At 40.2% G+C, this 16,244-nt stretch overlaps 1 protein-coding gene across 1 annotated transcript; it reads left to right on the plus strand.

The window, feature by feature from the left end:
* The first annotated feature begins 1,099 nt into the window (after positions 1 to 1,099).
* LOC148021242 (uncharacterized) lies at positions 1,100 to 2,284 on the plus strand. Its single transcript, XM_087698114.1, has one exon. The coding sequence runs from the start codon at positions 1,118 to 1,120 to the stop codon at positions 2,117 to 2,119; it is 1,002 nt and encodes a 333-aa protein (XP_087554240.1). The 5' UTR covers positions 1,100 to 1,117; the 3' UTR covers positions 2,120 to 2,284.
* Positions 2,285 to 16,244: the final 13,960 nt, after the last annotated feature.

Below are 16,244 nucleotides of genomic sequence, written 5' to 3' on the forward strand. Positions count from 1 at the left end.
GCGTAATGATGGCTCGAGTCCCAAGGGCAAAGGCTCAACTCTAGCTTGAAATGTTTTACTCCACATAACAGTTCATGAGCAATGAGTATATGGATAAGATGACCTCATAGGAGTTGAAGGTGTGCCCAAGGCCCTCTTGAAGGTGTGGACCTATGGTTGGTGGCATGGCTTGCTTAACATGACTAGCCACATAGTGACATAGCTCGAGCACAACGTCAATGGTAGTGGCCTCGTGGCTATGAAACTTTGTTTGTTCGTAGATTGTGAGGGAAGTTTGAGAAGTTGGAACCTTGAGAGCCAATCCGCCTTATCTCATGTACGTATCTCTCTCAAGTTATATAATGCATCAATCTTATTCGCATGCGCGCATTTCCTCTCTTTATTCGTGATTATTTAAATGTTCGAAGAGTAAACCTTGGGGCTCCGCATGATCTTTGGGCAATATCCGGCTGATCAAGAAGAATATATCAACTTTCCCTAATATATATTCCTGGCTGCACTTCACTTTGCCTTCTTCTAAGGACAAGATACGACCACCTCCCCCCCCCCCAAGTCTCTCTCTCTCTCTCTCTCTGTGTCTGTCTGTGTCTCTCTTGCTCGCTCGGATAACCTACAAGTCTTTCGTCAGCGCTGGTACTATTCCTCCTCTCCTGCAATTCCAATCTATCCCTTATTGTCCTCTATGATCGACATCTATATACTTATGCGTGTTATTAATGCGGCATTTCTACCAGTAAGCTATCTCCCCTAGTGTTGCTGCATCGATACCCGTTCGATGCTGCTGTGAAGCAGCTACTTGTTCCTTCCGGGTGCAGCCATGATGTAATGCAGCGACTCCCACATGCTTTCCCGGGTGCACATTCACCAATGTCCTATGCGAAGGTTCACTGCAACGAACATGGTGGTTCACTAATGGTGAGTAAGGTTAAGGTAATCACCTAGCTGGACGGAACTGATCGTAGGCTCTTTGTAGCAGAATATATTAGTACATACACAAAAATTAGGTCACATGGGAGGGAAGGAGAGGAAGGGAGGGGGGCAGGGGGGTAGAGTAAGGTTGTTTGGGGTGGAGGTAGGGGCGGGGTCAGGAAGGAAAAAGGAAGGGCGGGAGGCGTCGATGGAGAGATCGACAAGGGAAGAAGAAGAAGAAGAGGAGGAGGAGGAGGTAGAAGAAGAAGAACCTGAAGAAGAAGAGGAGGACGAGGACGAGGACGAGGAGGAAGATGAAGAAGGAGGACGAGGAGAGCCCGGAAATGGTCATGATGAGGAGCAGTGTAACGTGCAATATACAGAAGAAGGATATGGATATAATCAGGATGATGGTGGTTACTGGCTTGATAGCTCCAGTATGAGTATTGCAACAGGGGCGCTGCAGGGGGAAGATCAGGAGGAGGAGGAGGAGGCGGCGGCGGCCATGGCTGATGCAGATCAGCAGGGACGCAGGTTCGAGTGCCAGTATTGCATGCGCGGGTTCGCGAGCTCGCAGGCTCTGGGCGGCCACCAGAACGCGCACAAGCGGGAGCGCCAGCAGGTCCGCATCATCAGATCTGCGGCGGCGGCTGCCGCCGCCGCCGCCGCCAGTCACTGGCCGCCGTCTGTCTACCGCATGCCCGCCTCGGCCGTCCTCTTCCCTCACTGCAACAGTACTGCCGCCGCTGTGACCCCTCCTTCAGCGTCTCCATCCGACCTCTCTCAGTATAACCCCTCCCATCACTTATACTACCCCAGCTCGTCCTCTCACCCTATGGCGCTGCAGCCGCAGCCCTTGATCCCTTATAACAACTCCCCTTATCACCACCACCACCACCACCATCATCATCATCCAGCGGCAGCTATGCTTGCGCCTGCCACCTTCGTCGACCCTCCTGCTCCCCCTTACACTCACTTGCTTGCGGATCATCTGCAGCCCTCGGCGCCCCGTCTTCCATTCGCCGGGCAGCAGCTTCCCTCTCACCATCAGCTGCCTGCATGGTCTACCATGGCGCCACCCTCGTCTAATCTCCATCGCCTCCGTGTTCTTGAGCACCAGCTACCTCCCGAGCATCCTCCAGCTGCTCCTCCGCCTTACGTCGACGAATCCTTGAACCTCCATTTAGGTCCTGCTAAATCACGGCCCTAACTGCACCTTCCTTCTTCACATCTCATTAGATATAAATGGATTTGTAAAATACCATTAACGTCCTCGCTTTCAATTTACAAGCCATCGAGTATGCAGGGCCTAATCTTTGCTACCATCTACAAATTACAGTAATCAGAACATGTTTTCACCGACCTTAAATGAACTTGAGCGAATCTGTTTACATTCTCGTTGTGGCATACATGTGTTTGTACATTATAAATGTGGACCGTGTCGTGCTCTGATCCATTTATATTATGATTCTTCAATCCTTTGTTTTCTATATGACAGATATATGCGAGTATCGATAGTGTGATTGACCTATACTTAGAGAGCTTGAAGAACCGAATGCGCATGTTGCGTCCATTCTTAGCATTGGCAGACAATCAATGGAGAGAGTATTATCGGCTTTGTATTTTGCAATCTCCAGAATGTTAATATATCACTCACACCACACACATAGTTGTACATGACCAATATGACCACCCCTAAAGGATAACGTTTACAATGAAAATGCTAGAGGGCAGGAGTCAAAACCTTCTATCAATCCATTTCTAGGAAGGTAGAATGACCCTTCTAGGTTCTACTCAGCCATGAAAGCAAGTATCTTTGGCAGGTGGCTATATGTAGCACATTGCTCTTCAAGTTACTAGCATTGAACTTAAGGAACATAAACAATAACACATGCAATAGTATTGGCATTAGCTTGAGTACAATCTTGCTGGGTGGGCTCTTATAATACCCATTGGAAAAGGCCAAGCAATCTTCATGCCAAGCATTTTTTGAGTCTATGTTGTGCCAAGTATATTAGATCCAATGTGTGTCCTTTCCTATTGCTTGCTAGAAATATAAGCATGAAGGGCGCTATGGAAGACATTATTGCTATTCCAAGGATTCTTAGTCCAATCAAAAGGAACCATTGACTACACTAGTAGTATCTTTTCCTTTGAAAATCCTTGTGGCTCTTTAGGTGATCAAATAAGAAAGGATGGACTAGCAAGATGGAGAAGAATGGATAGAAAGGGTTAGAATAAAGTAGAAGATCAATAGATAGCTTTTATTTTCAATGTTTTTCAAGCATTATCTTTTAGGAATGTGGATTAAAAACAGCCTCAAACTTGAAACACAATTTTCTTTATGTTATTGGAAACACCTCCATGTGAATATGTTGAGAGATATCTATGTCTATGACGATTGTTAGAATTTGCCAATTCAAGGCAGTGCCCAATGTATTTTGTGTGGCATGGACACTGACTAAAGTGTCAATCTATGGTGTATACACCTAGTGTGTTAGGACATTAAAGTAGTGACACTAAGCTTTAGAGTAAATAAACTTAACTCTAGTTAGTTGGTGGAAGTGTGGTTAAGTCAACAGTAGATTTAAACCTTAGTTGTACTTTCATCTATCTTTTTTAGTTAAGAAGTAAGTACATTGTTGTTAAGCCCACATTGTCCACTACTCTTATCTACTTTATTGTTTCTCTCTCCTCCATAGCCAATTGGTTCTCACATTTGGTATGTGAGCATTTGGTCCATGTCATGCCAACTTCGTTCACCAAGGAGGAGTTAAAAGTATCTACCAAAGCTAGTGACCTTGAAGGAGGAGGAGCTATTGTTGAAGGAGCTTCTAAATCTCAACCAGTTGCAGGTTCACGTAGCCACCCAACTGCTAGCACCACCCAACCTCCATCAACACTGTTGCCCTCACCCAATCTACTTGCTACACACCCTATCCGCCTTGTGGTGCCACCCTACAGCCAACCAACTCAACCATTCTACCTACTACCATCACCATCCTACACGCAATACTACCTACACCTCCCTATTGTTACCTACTCCCTACCCTGTGTTGCTTGCTTGCCTACTCATTTTACACACCACCATAGCCAACTACCTCTATGTTGTACAATACAACCTACTGCTAGGCAGTCTAACACTACCTAACTTGTCCACCACCACTATTTGCTTGCCTAACATATTCAAGCCACTAGTCCACTATGCCAAGGATACTTAAGTGCCCTATCCAGTAGCTCTCAACATATCTGGAGTTCACAAATGCTTCTCGAGCCCTCTAATATATATAGGGCTTTTTCCAAATTTGAGGTCTCCTAAACACATCATCGAAATTTCTTTGACATTTGTGCATGAAATTTCAGGTTTTTTAGATTTTTAGGTGTTGTACGTATCTTGAGGTGAAGTCCAATTTACTGGTTGTTTTCTATGCACATCTCAAGGTGACATTTCATTGAATCATAAGATTGTGAATATAAAATCTATCCAATTTTTAACATTTTGGTCAAGAAAAATTGGGGCTTTTGCATGGCACATATCCCAAGGCAATAAACATGTGCAACAACAGCATTCAATTGTTGTTTGGATCAAATTTGGAAAAAAAGAAATAGAAACATGGGGGATTTGCAACATTAAATTGTTATAATTTATATTTGGCATGGGTTTCTAAATTTTATATTTGGCATGTATTTGGTGAGTGCAATGGTACAATAATAAATTATTGTGTATTGCAAATTTGGTATTGTTTTGTGCAGTCTTAGCATATATTTCAAGGCACTTAACAATGTTGGACTATTTTTGTATTTGCATTCATATATTGTGTTGGATCTTGATACTTGTAAGAGTACATTTTGCACTTGGATTTGAAAGCATTTGGTTGTAGTTTGTGCACTTTATTGTTGTAATTGCTCAACAAGGTCACAGTGACCATAGTAATATTTTGGATGTCCTCACTCAAGAGAATAAATTAGATGTGAGTCAAGTACTCCTTGTGGATTTTCATGGTGCATAATCTACTTGTTACAAAGGGTCTTTTGGTATTTTTTGATCGATGATTCACCTCAACCAGGTGGGTTTGCACCTCAAATACCTCAAATAGGGACTAGAGGATAGCAAGCTATCCCTACTATTTTCCCATATTCCCATACAAAAGAACAAATAAAATGGGGCTTAAAGGATGCACATGTCTTATATTTGATTACTCTTTCCATCAAGAGGCCAATTATACCTCATATTCGATCATGTAAGACCTTAAAGGCAGATTGGGATGTCCTTGAGCAAACATTTGCAATGCAATGAGGCCAAATCTCTTACTTGAGAAGAGAATTGGCCATTACACATGGACGAGGATGATGCAATGACAAATCACCTCACTTACATTCAAGATTTGAGAGAGTAGTTATTGAATATTGATGAGGTACTGACCGATGATGCGACGATCAACATCACCTTGAACTCACTTTGAGAGTCTTGTCTTGGTTTCCATACTTCACCAAATTTGTATTTGAGGGGGACACAATATCCATTCACGGAGTTGACCAATCTATTATTGCATGAGGAACAAACTTGCAAGAACATTGATATGCAATCAAATGATGTAGCCATGCTCTCCAAACAAAAAAGCAAAGTGGCCAGTTAAAAATTAGCCAAAGGATAATGTGGGACAACCATCTGGCAAGTCTTCCCATGATTCAAATAAAGGGAAAAAGAAGGGAAAATGGCACTACTATAAAAAGCTTGACCATCAGATTGAAGAATATAGAAAATGATTGCCAAGGGAGAAGAAGAAAGTCTTTGGTTTGGGTATATTGGAGACATCAGCCACTCGCTCTTGTGATGGTGATGCTACAACCAACTTTGTTGAGAAGGACTATGCATTTTAAACATACAATTGTGACACCTATATGGTTGATTCTACATGTAATGCTGCTAAAATGCAACATTCATGGTGCTTTGACAGTGGAGTATCAAGGCACATCACTTCACGAAAGTTTTCATTTACATCTATACATTCAACCCCAATGGGAAAGAGAGTTACTTGTGCAAATAAGTATAGTTATGATGATTGTGGCATTGGTTTAGTGATGGTTACTGAGTGGTTACTATTGCAAATGGATTAGAATTCATGCTTGTGGATTTATTCTTTGTGCTTGGGATTACTAAAAATCTCTTGTCAATTTCAACATTCAATAAGCAAGGCTTTCATGTCATCTTCGAAGATGATAAGCTCATTGTCAAAGATAGACAACTTGATTACGTTCTTTGGCTCTTAGAAACTTTGTATAAGGGCCTTTTCGTATAAGATATATATGATAGCAGATGTAATGATGCTTTGGTAGTTAGCACACTCACACCCATTATACAAAATGCAAAGCTATGGCATGTCCATTATGGTTACATGACTTCTGTGGTAGTTTGATAACACTTCAACATTGTCACATGGTGGATGCCTCCCCCCTTGAGAGTGGTATCACACATCAGACCGTTGTGAGAATGACATGTCAACCAAATGGCATTGTTGAAAAAAAGAACCAAACACTCTTCAAGATGACTAGGTGTATGCTAAAAAGTACAAGGTTGCCATATAAATTTTGACTTGAGGGCCTTCAATGTGTTAATCATGTGGTGTTGAATTGTGCTTTAACAATGGTACTCAAGACTATTACTCTTTTGAGGCTTAGCATGAGAGGAAACCGAAGGTTGAATACTCTCGTGTGTTTGTATGCATAGCTTATAATCATGTGCCCAATTATCTTCATGATAAGTCATTTAAATATATCTTTATTGGGGATAGTTCAAAAAGTAAAGGCTATTGGGCATATGATCCATGCATTGCAAAAATTTTGTCAATAGGGATGTTATCTTTGTTGAAAATGCAACATTTTTGCATGACCAATTTGAAATGCCAGCTACACATGATTTGGGTGATATTTTTGAAGGTCTTCTACCACTTTCATTAGGATCTGAGCCTTTTGTAAATGCTCGAACAAATGTATTATAGCAAGCTACTACTACTCCACTCGCCCCTAATGAGCAATTAATTGATCAAGATTTGCCTCTAGTAGCAAAATATGCAATTGAGCAAGAAAGGGATTCTAAATGCAAAAAAAAGAGTCCCTAGATGGTTGTTATAGACTATCTAGGAGAGTAAAATTGATGCTTCCTTACCTTAATGCACTAGAAGGATTGCTAGACAACATCACATAATGTAGAGGGGTATATTTGGTTAACAGTAGGGAATTAGAGGATTCTTTTGATGAGCACATATTTATGAACTCATTATTGGATGACGATGAGCCAACTTCCTTTGATGAAGCCAAGAAAGATGCACACTAGTTGCATGCCATGCAAGAAGAGTTGGACTCTATTGCCACTAACAATGCTTGGGATCTTGTTGAGTTTCCACCTAAAAGTTATTGGCATCAAATGGGTTTTTAAACTCAAGTACAAGGTTGATGGTACGATTGACAAGTATAAGGCACGTGTGGTAGCAAAAGCCTATGCCCAAAAGAAAGGCATAGATTATGAGGAGACATTTGCTTCTACGCCTCACGTGAGTACAATGAGATGTGTTATTGCTATGGCTATACACTATGGTTTGAAAAAGTACATCAGTTAAACACAAAGACATCGACATTCTTGAATGGTGACATTCATGGCAATGTCTTTGTCTCATAGGCTCCAAGGTTTCCAGTGAAAGGAAAGAGCACTTGGTTTGCAAGTTACATAAGGCTCTTTATGGATTGAAATAGGCTCGTCATGCAGGGTATTCAAAATTTGATGCTTTTTTTTGCTAGAATTGGGTTCACACATCGTCCAACTACTCCCACTTTCTACATTAAGAATGAAATAGGCTTCTCATGCATGGTATTCAAAAATTGATGCTTTTTTGGCCAGAATTGGGCTCCCACTTTCTACATTAAGAATGAAAAGGGGGGGACTTGTTGATTATCATTCTTTATGTGCATGATATGTGCTCATTGAACCTAGAGAGGATAAAATTTTAGACTTTAAGGTTGATTTGAAACATGCTTTTGCTATACCAAATATGGGATGTTTATACTATTATTTGGGGATTCAATTCACCCAACATCAACATGTTATCATCATGTCATAGTCATAATATGTGGACAAGCTTTTGCATTGGTTTAACATGAAAGACTATAAACCTATGAGTGCCTTGATGGAGCCATATTGACTATCTTGATGATACATGCGCGTAAAGAGCATATATATGCATGTGTATACACACTTTGTATGTGCACACACATGCATACACGCTTATAAACATGTGTGTCTGCTCATGCACCCACACACACACACACACACACACACACAAGCATTTGAGTAAGTTTACTCATCATAGCCCTAAATGCCCCATGTTTAGTGTTCTTATTGAACTTCCCAATGAAAATTAATTTTTGGGAAATTTTCAAAAATTAAGACCATCTTTCATACATAGACAAGCATACTCTTCTCCTTTCTTATTTGTCTATCCAAATCACCAATATTAGTTCCGTTTACTTGAGGTAAGGTCGATTTTAGTTCAAACCTTACCTATCATAAGGAGTTTTTAGATATCCCCTAGTTAGAAAATTGTTAAGTCTAATTAATCACCACTTGATCATGATTTCATTCCTTATTTAGAGAACTATTTTCTAGTTTGTATATTTCTTGCAACTCCTCTATAGAAAGAGACACTTTATCTTCTTGAACATATCTACTTCTCCATGCTATGATATTTAGTTTATTGCTGTGAAAATAAGATGCTGCTTGTTTATTTTATGGATTTTCATTATCACTTTCTATTGGCAGCATAATAGTAACTCAAAGAATTCTCATTTTCATTTTCGATTGGCTACACAATAATGACTTGATGCATGCCAAGTCACAATTATGCATGGCCAATTAAAAATCATAATGAAAATACACAAAATAAACAAGCAACATCTTATTCTCATAGCAATGAACTAAATATCATAGCACTAGAACCCTTAGCTAAAATATTTTTAGTATATCTTGAGGGATATCGGACTAGATTGTAATTCAATTATAACGTTTAAACGTATTCTAAGATGTCTATGTTTGAGATATTCTAAGTGGCAATTCAGATAAAACACATGCTATGCTTGCTTACAAAAGGGGGCCTACTTTTATTGAGGAAAAGTGGACACAAGGAATTTACTAGACCTCGCTTGATCAAAAAAATATATGTTGTGTACTTAAGGTTGTACCACATCTCGGGGAAGTTACTATATGTATATCCTCTACATCACGTGCATTCAACGTCTATTTATAAATATCCTTATTTGTGAATTTTTTCGGAATAAAACATAACCATTTTCTATTCAATATGTAAATAACCCCTTTATGTTACACCCTTCTGTATGTAAAAATATATATAAATATTGTATTTTAAAAATACCTTATTTTGAACGCACGTGATGCACACATATATTCGTGAGTAACTTACTCGAGTACCACATATTTGTGTATTTAACTTAATATTATCCATTCTAGTTAATCAAAAGAAGTACGATGTTTCTAAGAAGATTTCAAGGTCAATGTGCATGTTCTTTGAGCTTTTGAGAGCCTTAATGGGGATTGAATTCCCGGAAGGAACAATGCTTTAAGCCCCTTTTAAGCTTCTATCATGTTCTAATGGCCCTAGCTTGGATCAATGCATAAGAAAACCTTAAGAATAATGTACAATAGCCCATATAATATAGATTGTTCATGTTTAGGTCTTTTTCAAGTGCAATGTGCCCTATTAATGCCTTCGTGTAATAGATTCGGTGCTAGTCCTTATTGCAATATGTGCAAAAGGAAGCCTTTTGCAAACTTGTGCATTATGAGGAAAGAATATGGACTTGATTGTGGAGGGAACAAATTACACATTTTAAGGAAATCCAAAAGGTGTTTTGAGTATCTGACTTGGAGTGTGATGATCTATATTATGTGGAAGTTACATGGATATACATATACACTTACTTTGTGTACATGTATATATGTATATCTTTGTGAGTTGGAGTGTTCAAATCATTAGGGGCTATTTTCTCTTTGTAAGTTGGAGTGTTCAAATCATTAGGGGCTATTTTCTCTTTTGCAAGATGTGGCATAGAGCGGCTACAACCAAATTGGATGCGCTTTCCTATTTGGGTCTTGTCATGGATGGCTGATTATCCTATTCTAGTAGAAGCATCATTATCAGGTTGTCAAGTCACGAGTTCTCATTAAATAACCTTTTGTGGGTAAGAAGAGAATGATGGCCTCGCAAGGGGCATGGAAAGCCAATGTGGGGAATGTGAAGGCTTGAAAAAGTAGGTCAAGCATCTAGTCTTGTAGGTTATGATAGGACCGGTGGATAAGGGCTCCCGAGTGGCCAATGATGGGGATAGATTGGCATGGTACGGATGGCAACGACAGATGCATGGGGGGGAGGCAAAGGGGAGAGGGATATGATGGTGTGGTAAGGGATGCACGGGGGAGGGATACGATGGTGTGGTAAGGGATGCATGGGGGAGAGGGTGTGGGTTGGCGCATAAGGCATGCTTGTGGGTGGAGAGAGAGAGAGAGAGAGAGAGAGAGAGAGAGAGAGAGAGGGTGTGGGTTGGCGCATAAGGCATGCTTGTGGGTAGAGAGAGAGAGAGAGAGAGAGAGAAGGCAAGTGCAAGTATGAAGCAAATATAATTAATACAAGCTTAGGAGGGAGAGGGGCGGCATCATCTCATTCACCAATGTGCATAGGGGGACGTCGAGCGGATGCATGGGAGAGGCTGCGCGGCCGTATCTGCCCTTTCTCGCCTTTGGCCCAAAAGACTCTCTCGTGCCTGCCACGTATATGTGTACATATATCAACACCACCAGGCACACGGTCCACCCCCTCCTCCTCCTTCTCCTCCTCCTCCTCCTCCTGGCCTGCTGGCTCCCGACACCCTCCTGTACGCCGCAGCTAAAAAAAAGGCCACGGCCCAAAAGAAAGAAAGCCTGCCCTCGCACTCCTCCCAGAAAAAGAGATCTATCACTCTTATTATTGTTGTTATCCATCCAATGGTTGCAACTTGCACGGCCTTATACATCACGTCTCCCTTTTTGGGGCCCGGGCCCTCCACGTGCGCTCCCTCGGCACCCCCCCCCTCCCCCCCCATTTCAAACCTTGACTCCTTCAGCCCTAAAGGCTAGTCCTAAGAGCCCGTCCACACGAGAACCCTTGCAACTCCACGTCAAGTCTATCTGGCAATGAAGTAAAGAGTTTCACACCACTGTTCATGAAAAGCTTCTCTGAGAACCAATCGGAAAGATGTACATATGGTTGAGAAGAGAAGTGTTGGTATTTATTATCAATAAAGAGTTCACACCAGCGCTCATGAAACAAAGCCTAAGAACCACTAAATACTTTTGAAGCCTCATAAATTGTTAGTTAGGGGCATGTGTTGCTACATTTCTCAGTAACATTATGCATAGCCTAAGACAAGTCCTTAGAGCTATTCGGCATACAAGTCGAATTCACTTGTGCAAGTTATAATGGTCAAGTTTTTATGTAGTGCATGGATGACCACAATGACTTGAACAAGGAAGGTACAACTCAATGTAAACTAAGTGCCCCCTTCAAAGAGGGGCACTTCTTTTATAAACTCCACATGCTTATGTTGATGTAAACTTGAACAAGAAAGGCACAACTCAATGTAAACTAAGTGCCCCTTCAAAGAGAGGCACTTCTTTTATAAACTCCACATGCTTATGTTGATGTGAGTGTTGGGGGTTCCGAGTTGTCCTGCTCCTCTTTACATGTTTCTCTTAACTTATATTGACTATGGATGGCTTCTTGGGTCCATCACAACTTTTATAGTTGTGTGTGAAGCATTTTCCCTTCAACCCAAGTCAATGGACATGTGAATGGAGGCTCTCATAAACTGTTGACAAATAAGGCGAATCATGCATGGCTAGATTGTGAGTATAGTAAGTGTCCCCTTTTGGCACTTATTTAAGGTGATGTGCACACGTAAAGGAAGGACATTGGTAGAGGGGAGGTGATAGTGAGCATGCGTTCAATCCATTATGGCTTTTGAGCCATGCATGTTGCTTTATGCTAATACAACCCTAGTCTCAACATTTACGCTCAAAATACTTGATGAGTGATTATGCTTAATACTAAGGGCACTATATAGTTATAAAAAATGGATATATTGAAGAACATGCATTGTCTCTCCACTCTCTATGTTTTGAAATTACTAGGAAACTATCTTCCCACTTGACAATGTTCTCTTGTTGGATTTTTGAGACTTAACAAGGATGAAATGACCACCATTCCAAAGAGGCCCTATTAGCACCATGGTAAAAGTTAAGGAACCCTTATGATTATTGATTGTAAATAGGTTGGCAAATGTTTTGTCGATCCTTTAAGCTAAGGGCCAAACAATACTAAAAAGCCATGGCTTTGGGGTCTTCCAGGTTAAACTTTTGGCCAAAATCTCAATTTTTTATTAGACTATCCTTTTAGTTTTAAAGCCCACAAATTAGGCTTGTTGCCAAAGAAACCCCCAAGAAACCTTACTGAATGTCCAATTATTCCATTGGGTCATCTAATCACAAACACATTACATGTTAATAAGGGCCACTATTAAAGTCCTTGGTGTTGTGGGTTGAGGAATGCCTTGGATATGTCGCAAGCTACGTATGATGACATGCCATCAGATGCCTTTTCCTATTTTCGTTTTTTCTTTTACCAAAGGTTCGTGGTTATTGACATCTCAATTCGTCATCCAATTACCTATCATACACCTAATCTATTAGCATACTACTTTTTACAATGTGAAGTGGTGTGGACTGATGGTGGGGCTTGCACACCTATGTCGTAGAGCTTGATGTTTACTCCAATTGAAATGGGTACACCATGTACATTTCAACTTACATGGTTTTATATGGAAAGGCAAAAGGCTTGTCACGTAGCTTACATAGGAAGCTCAAATGCAAATGATTTGCATAGATGCTTGATTTCATATCACAATAGTATGGCCCTTTGGATTAGATCACTTGATCTCACTAGATTGTCTCTCAAAAATGTTTTCCATGAGCATTGGCAAGGGCATTTAAAGGTGTTCTCCGAGAACATTGCCAAGGGCCTGCAGAGGTTAAAAGAATGTGGGCTCCATGGCAACCGAGAGAGAGAGAGAGAGAGAGAGAGAGAGAGAGTCTCTGACAAAACTTTGAACTCCCATAGGTAGGAGTCCCTCTCTAAACTCTGCACTCCTATAGGCGGTACTCCATTGCACGGGCACCGGAGATATTAAAATTGCTTGTGGGAGGAAGAAACCTCTATAAAAGGATTATATAATCACGTGGTGGTACAAACAAAAGAAGCTCATCAGGCAGTGCAACATGAAGGCCCATGTTGTGGTTGGCCGCCCCCCTCCCTTTGGCAGTTGCGCCAGGAAGGAGCTGTTGGGATTCGATATAGTACTATGAGTACTACTAGTACTCTCTCTCTCTCTCTCTCTCTCTCTCTCTCTCTCTCTCTCTCATATTCCTTCAACCCACAAGAATGTTAATGTTAGAACCCAGCTTCGTCATCCATGCGGCCTGATCACATCCAGGCTCTGATCACCAGTCCTTTTAAAGCCTTCTGGTCTTCTAAACAGACCTGCCCGCACATGCCCCTTCTTAGCCTTTTCTAGACATAATCCCTCTGCAAAGGAAGCCCTTCATCACTTTACAACAACATGATCGACATTCCTTGTAAGTTGTAACAATTCCGGGTCCGAATAGTTTAGTTTCCTCAACAAAAGTCATATATATGCCTTCCATTTCTCAAGGCAAAGTACCACCTCTACTTAACTCATTGTGTTGGTACGCCTCTAGACATGCATGGTCACTCGGATCTATCTTTTTTAGTTCCCCATATATTACAAGCAACATCGAGGACTATTGGGTCCAATATCTATTCCTTATCAAATATCCTCACAAGTTAGAACATGGGATTGACGGCTCATGAAAGAAGATATATATATATATATATATATGTACATGTATGGATTTGGGTTTTGGGGGGCGGAGAGAGAGAGAGAGAGAGAGAGAGAGAGAGAGAGAGAGAGAGCACAAATGGTGTACTTTATTGAATTGAAATCTATCCATGTACAAAAATACTTGTGAGGTAGCTGGCTAGCTCCTTGATCATAGAAGAGAACCTTCTTTTACATCTTGATTTATTCTCACCTAACGTTCCATTACACCAAAGGTATACAAAGAAAACTTGAGAAAGAAAAGGACAAGCACTACTCTCTTTCTATATAACAATCTCTTCTTAGAACAAAACAAAGGACTGAGAGGAACACATTAAGACTAGCACATGAATCAAGGCCATTCTTGTAAGTTACAACTTCCTTGAGGAAATCATCACTATGTAAAACCCATAATTATGGAAGAGGTGATGAATTTATAGACAATGGAGACATAATATTAGCTTTTTTGTTTCACTTAACTCTATTGTTTCACTTTACAAATTAGAATTGGATGGTTAAGGATGTCTATAAAGGTGAGTTCAAAAGTTTCACATGAAGGAAAAGTAACTGTTTTTACACTTGTCCCTAGAATACAAGCTTCAAATGCCTCAAAAGAATATGGAAATTTGAGATCTCTTTTAATGGTTTCCATCATGTAAAACTTTTTACTATTAGGGTATGTCATATGCTTGCAATGTGTGATTGAAAATATATATTCTCCAGTTTATACTATTTAATGTGAAATAAGATAAAGTACATCCTTAGTATGAAAGAACACTACAAACTCGAAGCACAGATGTGGAACAAGGAACATTACATTCTTAGCATGAAAGAACACTATTACAAAATCGAAGGCTTGGCATTGCAAAGGGGGCACATTTGTAAGTTGCAGAATATCACATTCGGCAAATCTTAACTTAAATGGATTCCTAAACACCTAAAAAAGCTCCAAAAAATTTGTGAAAATAAACACATAGTTACATGAGCTAATATTTTTAAAACGATTCTCATGCTATTTTCAACTTTTCCCTCATTGAATGAAAAGATAAAACATCAACAAAAACACTCACATAAGCTCACACAAACACACAACGAGAGAGAGAGAGAGAGAGAGAGAGAGAGAGAGAGAGAGAGAGAGAGAGAGAGAGAGAGAGAGAGAGAGAGAGAGAGAGAGAGAGAGAGAGAGAGAGAGAGAGAGAGAGAGAGAGAACATTATGAGCTTTTTAAGAGGAGGATTTGCTTCAACCTACAAGAAAGTTGGAATTTCTTATTTCTGCTAAGAAAAAATTATGTTCTTTGTTATTTGCACACATTGAAATAGCTTCATGACTGCGAGGATTGCGATGTTTGTGTAGAGAAAACACAATCATTGTTGTTGCTATAAATGCCCTTTTCTTGGCTAAACACAACTATTTACAAGCTTGTAGACATAGTTGGAGTTGCAAGTATTCCCATTTTTGTTAATGTAAGAGCTTGAGTTGAATCTTTGTACAACATATACATTCACATAAAGATCATAAGACTAAGGCTATGACTCAATGAGAACCCAATTTAATTCAGCATGTATGATTTACTGTATGTAGTACAAGAGATCAAGCATCAAACAATATGTCTGAGCCTCAAAAACAAGCCCATCACAATAGTCTAATACCTATCTAGGCCACACAAATCAATAATACCCTTAAAGCTTCCAAAGACCTTTCCTTTAAAAGCCCAAAGGTCTCTACTTTCAATCTACTACAACAATAGAATAAGAATACCCAAAATTGTCCACATAGTCCCTCGATTTGGGATAGCCAAGAGCCATAATCTCTCAAAGATTCAAGGTCCATCAGAGCTTTTTCCTCATGAATAGTAGTAGGCAACTTGTTTATCTTGTTTAGAATAGTCTAGCATAGTCCAAAATATTTCAAATCAGTCCTTTGACATGCAACAAGAGCTTTCTAATATCATCTAGTATTCGCCCTTCTTTACTCCTCCCCAACACATAAGTACTTGTCATTTTTCACTCACACTAAGGTGTCTGCCACTTCAAACTTCAAGACAGTTGTAGACATGTTGTGTAAATTCAGCATGAACATAGGTATAGCAATCCCATTCGCACACATGTAAAGAACTCTCACTATCAAACTTCTTATAAGTTTTCAATCACTACACATAGAGCCACATGACATCCACCTCCTCTAAATGTGCACATCATTTGGCATGTGCCACATTGCTTAGTCTTCATTATGATCAAAATCTTCATCTTCATCATCTTCCTCTTCCTCTTCTTTTATATTGTCTTGATTAGTCACGGTGTCATCAGTTTCTTCTTCATAAGTGGTAGAATGTTTTCT

Source organism: Lygodium microphyllum, chromosome 18 (assembly GCF_053477565.2).
Source record: "Lygodium microphyllum isolate KBCC chromosome 18, Lygodium_microphyllum_v1.1.10, whole genome shotgun sequence".
Classification (NCBI taxonomy): Eukaryota; Viridiplantae; Streptophyta; class Polypodiopsida; order Schizaeales; family Lygodiaceae; genus Lygodium; species Lygodium microphyllum.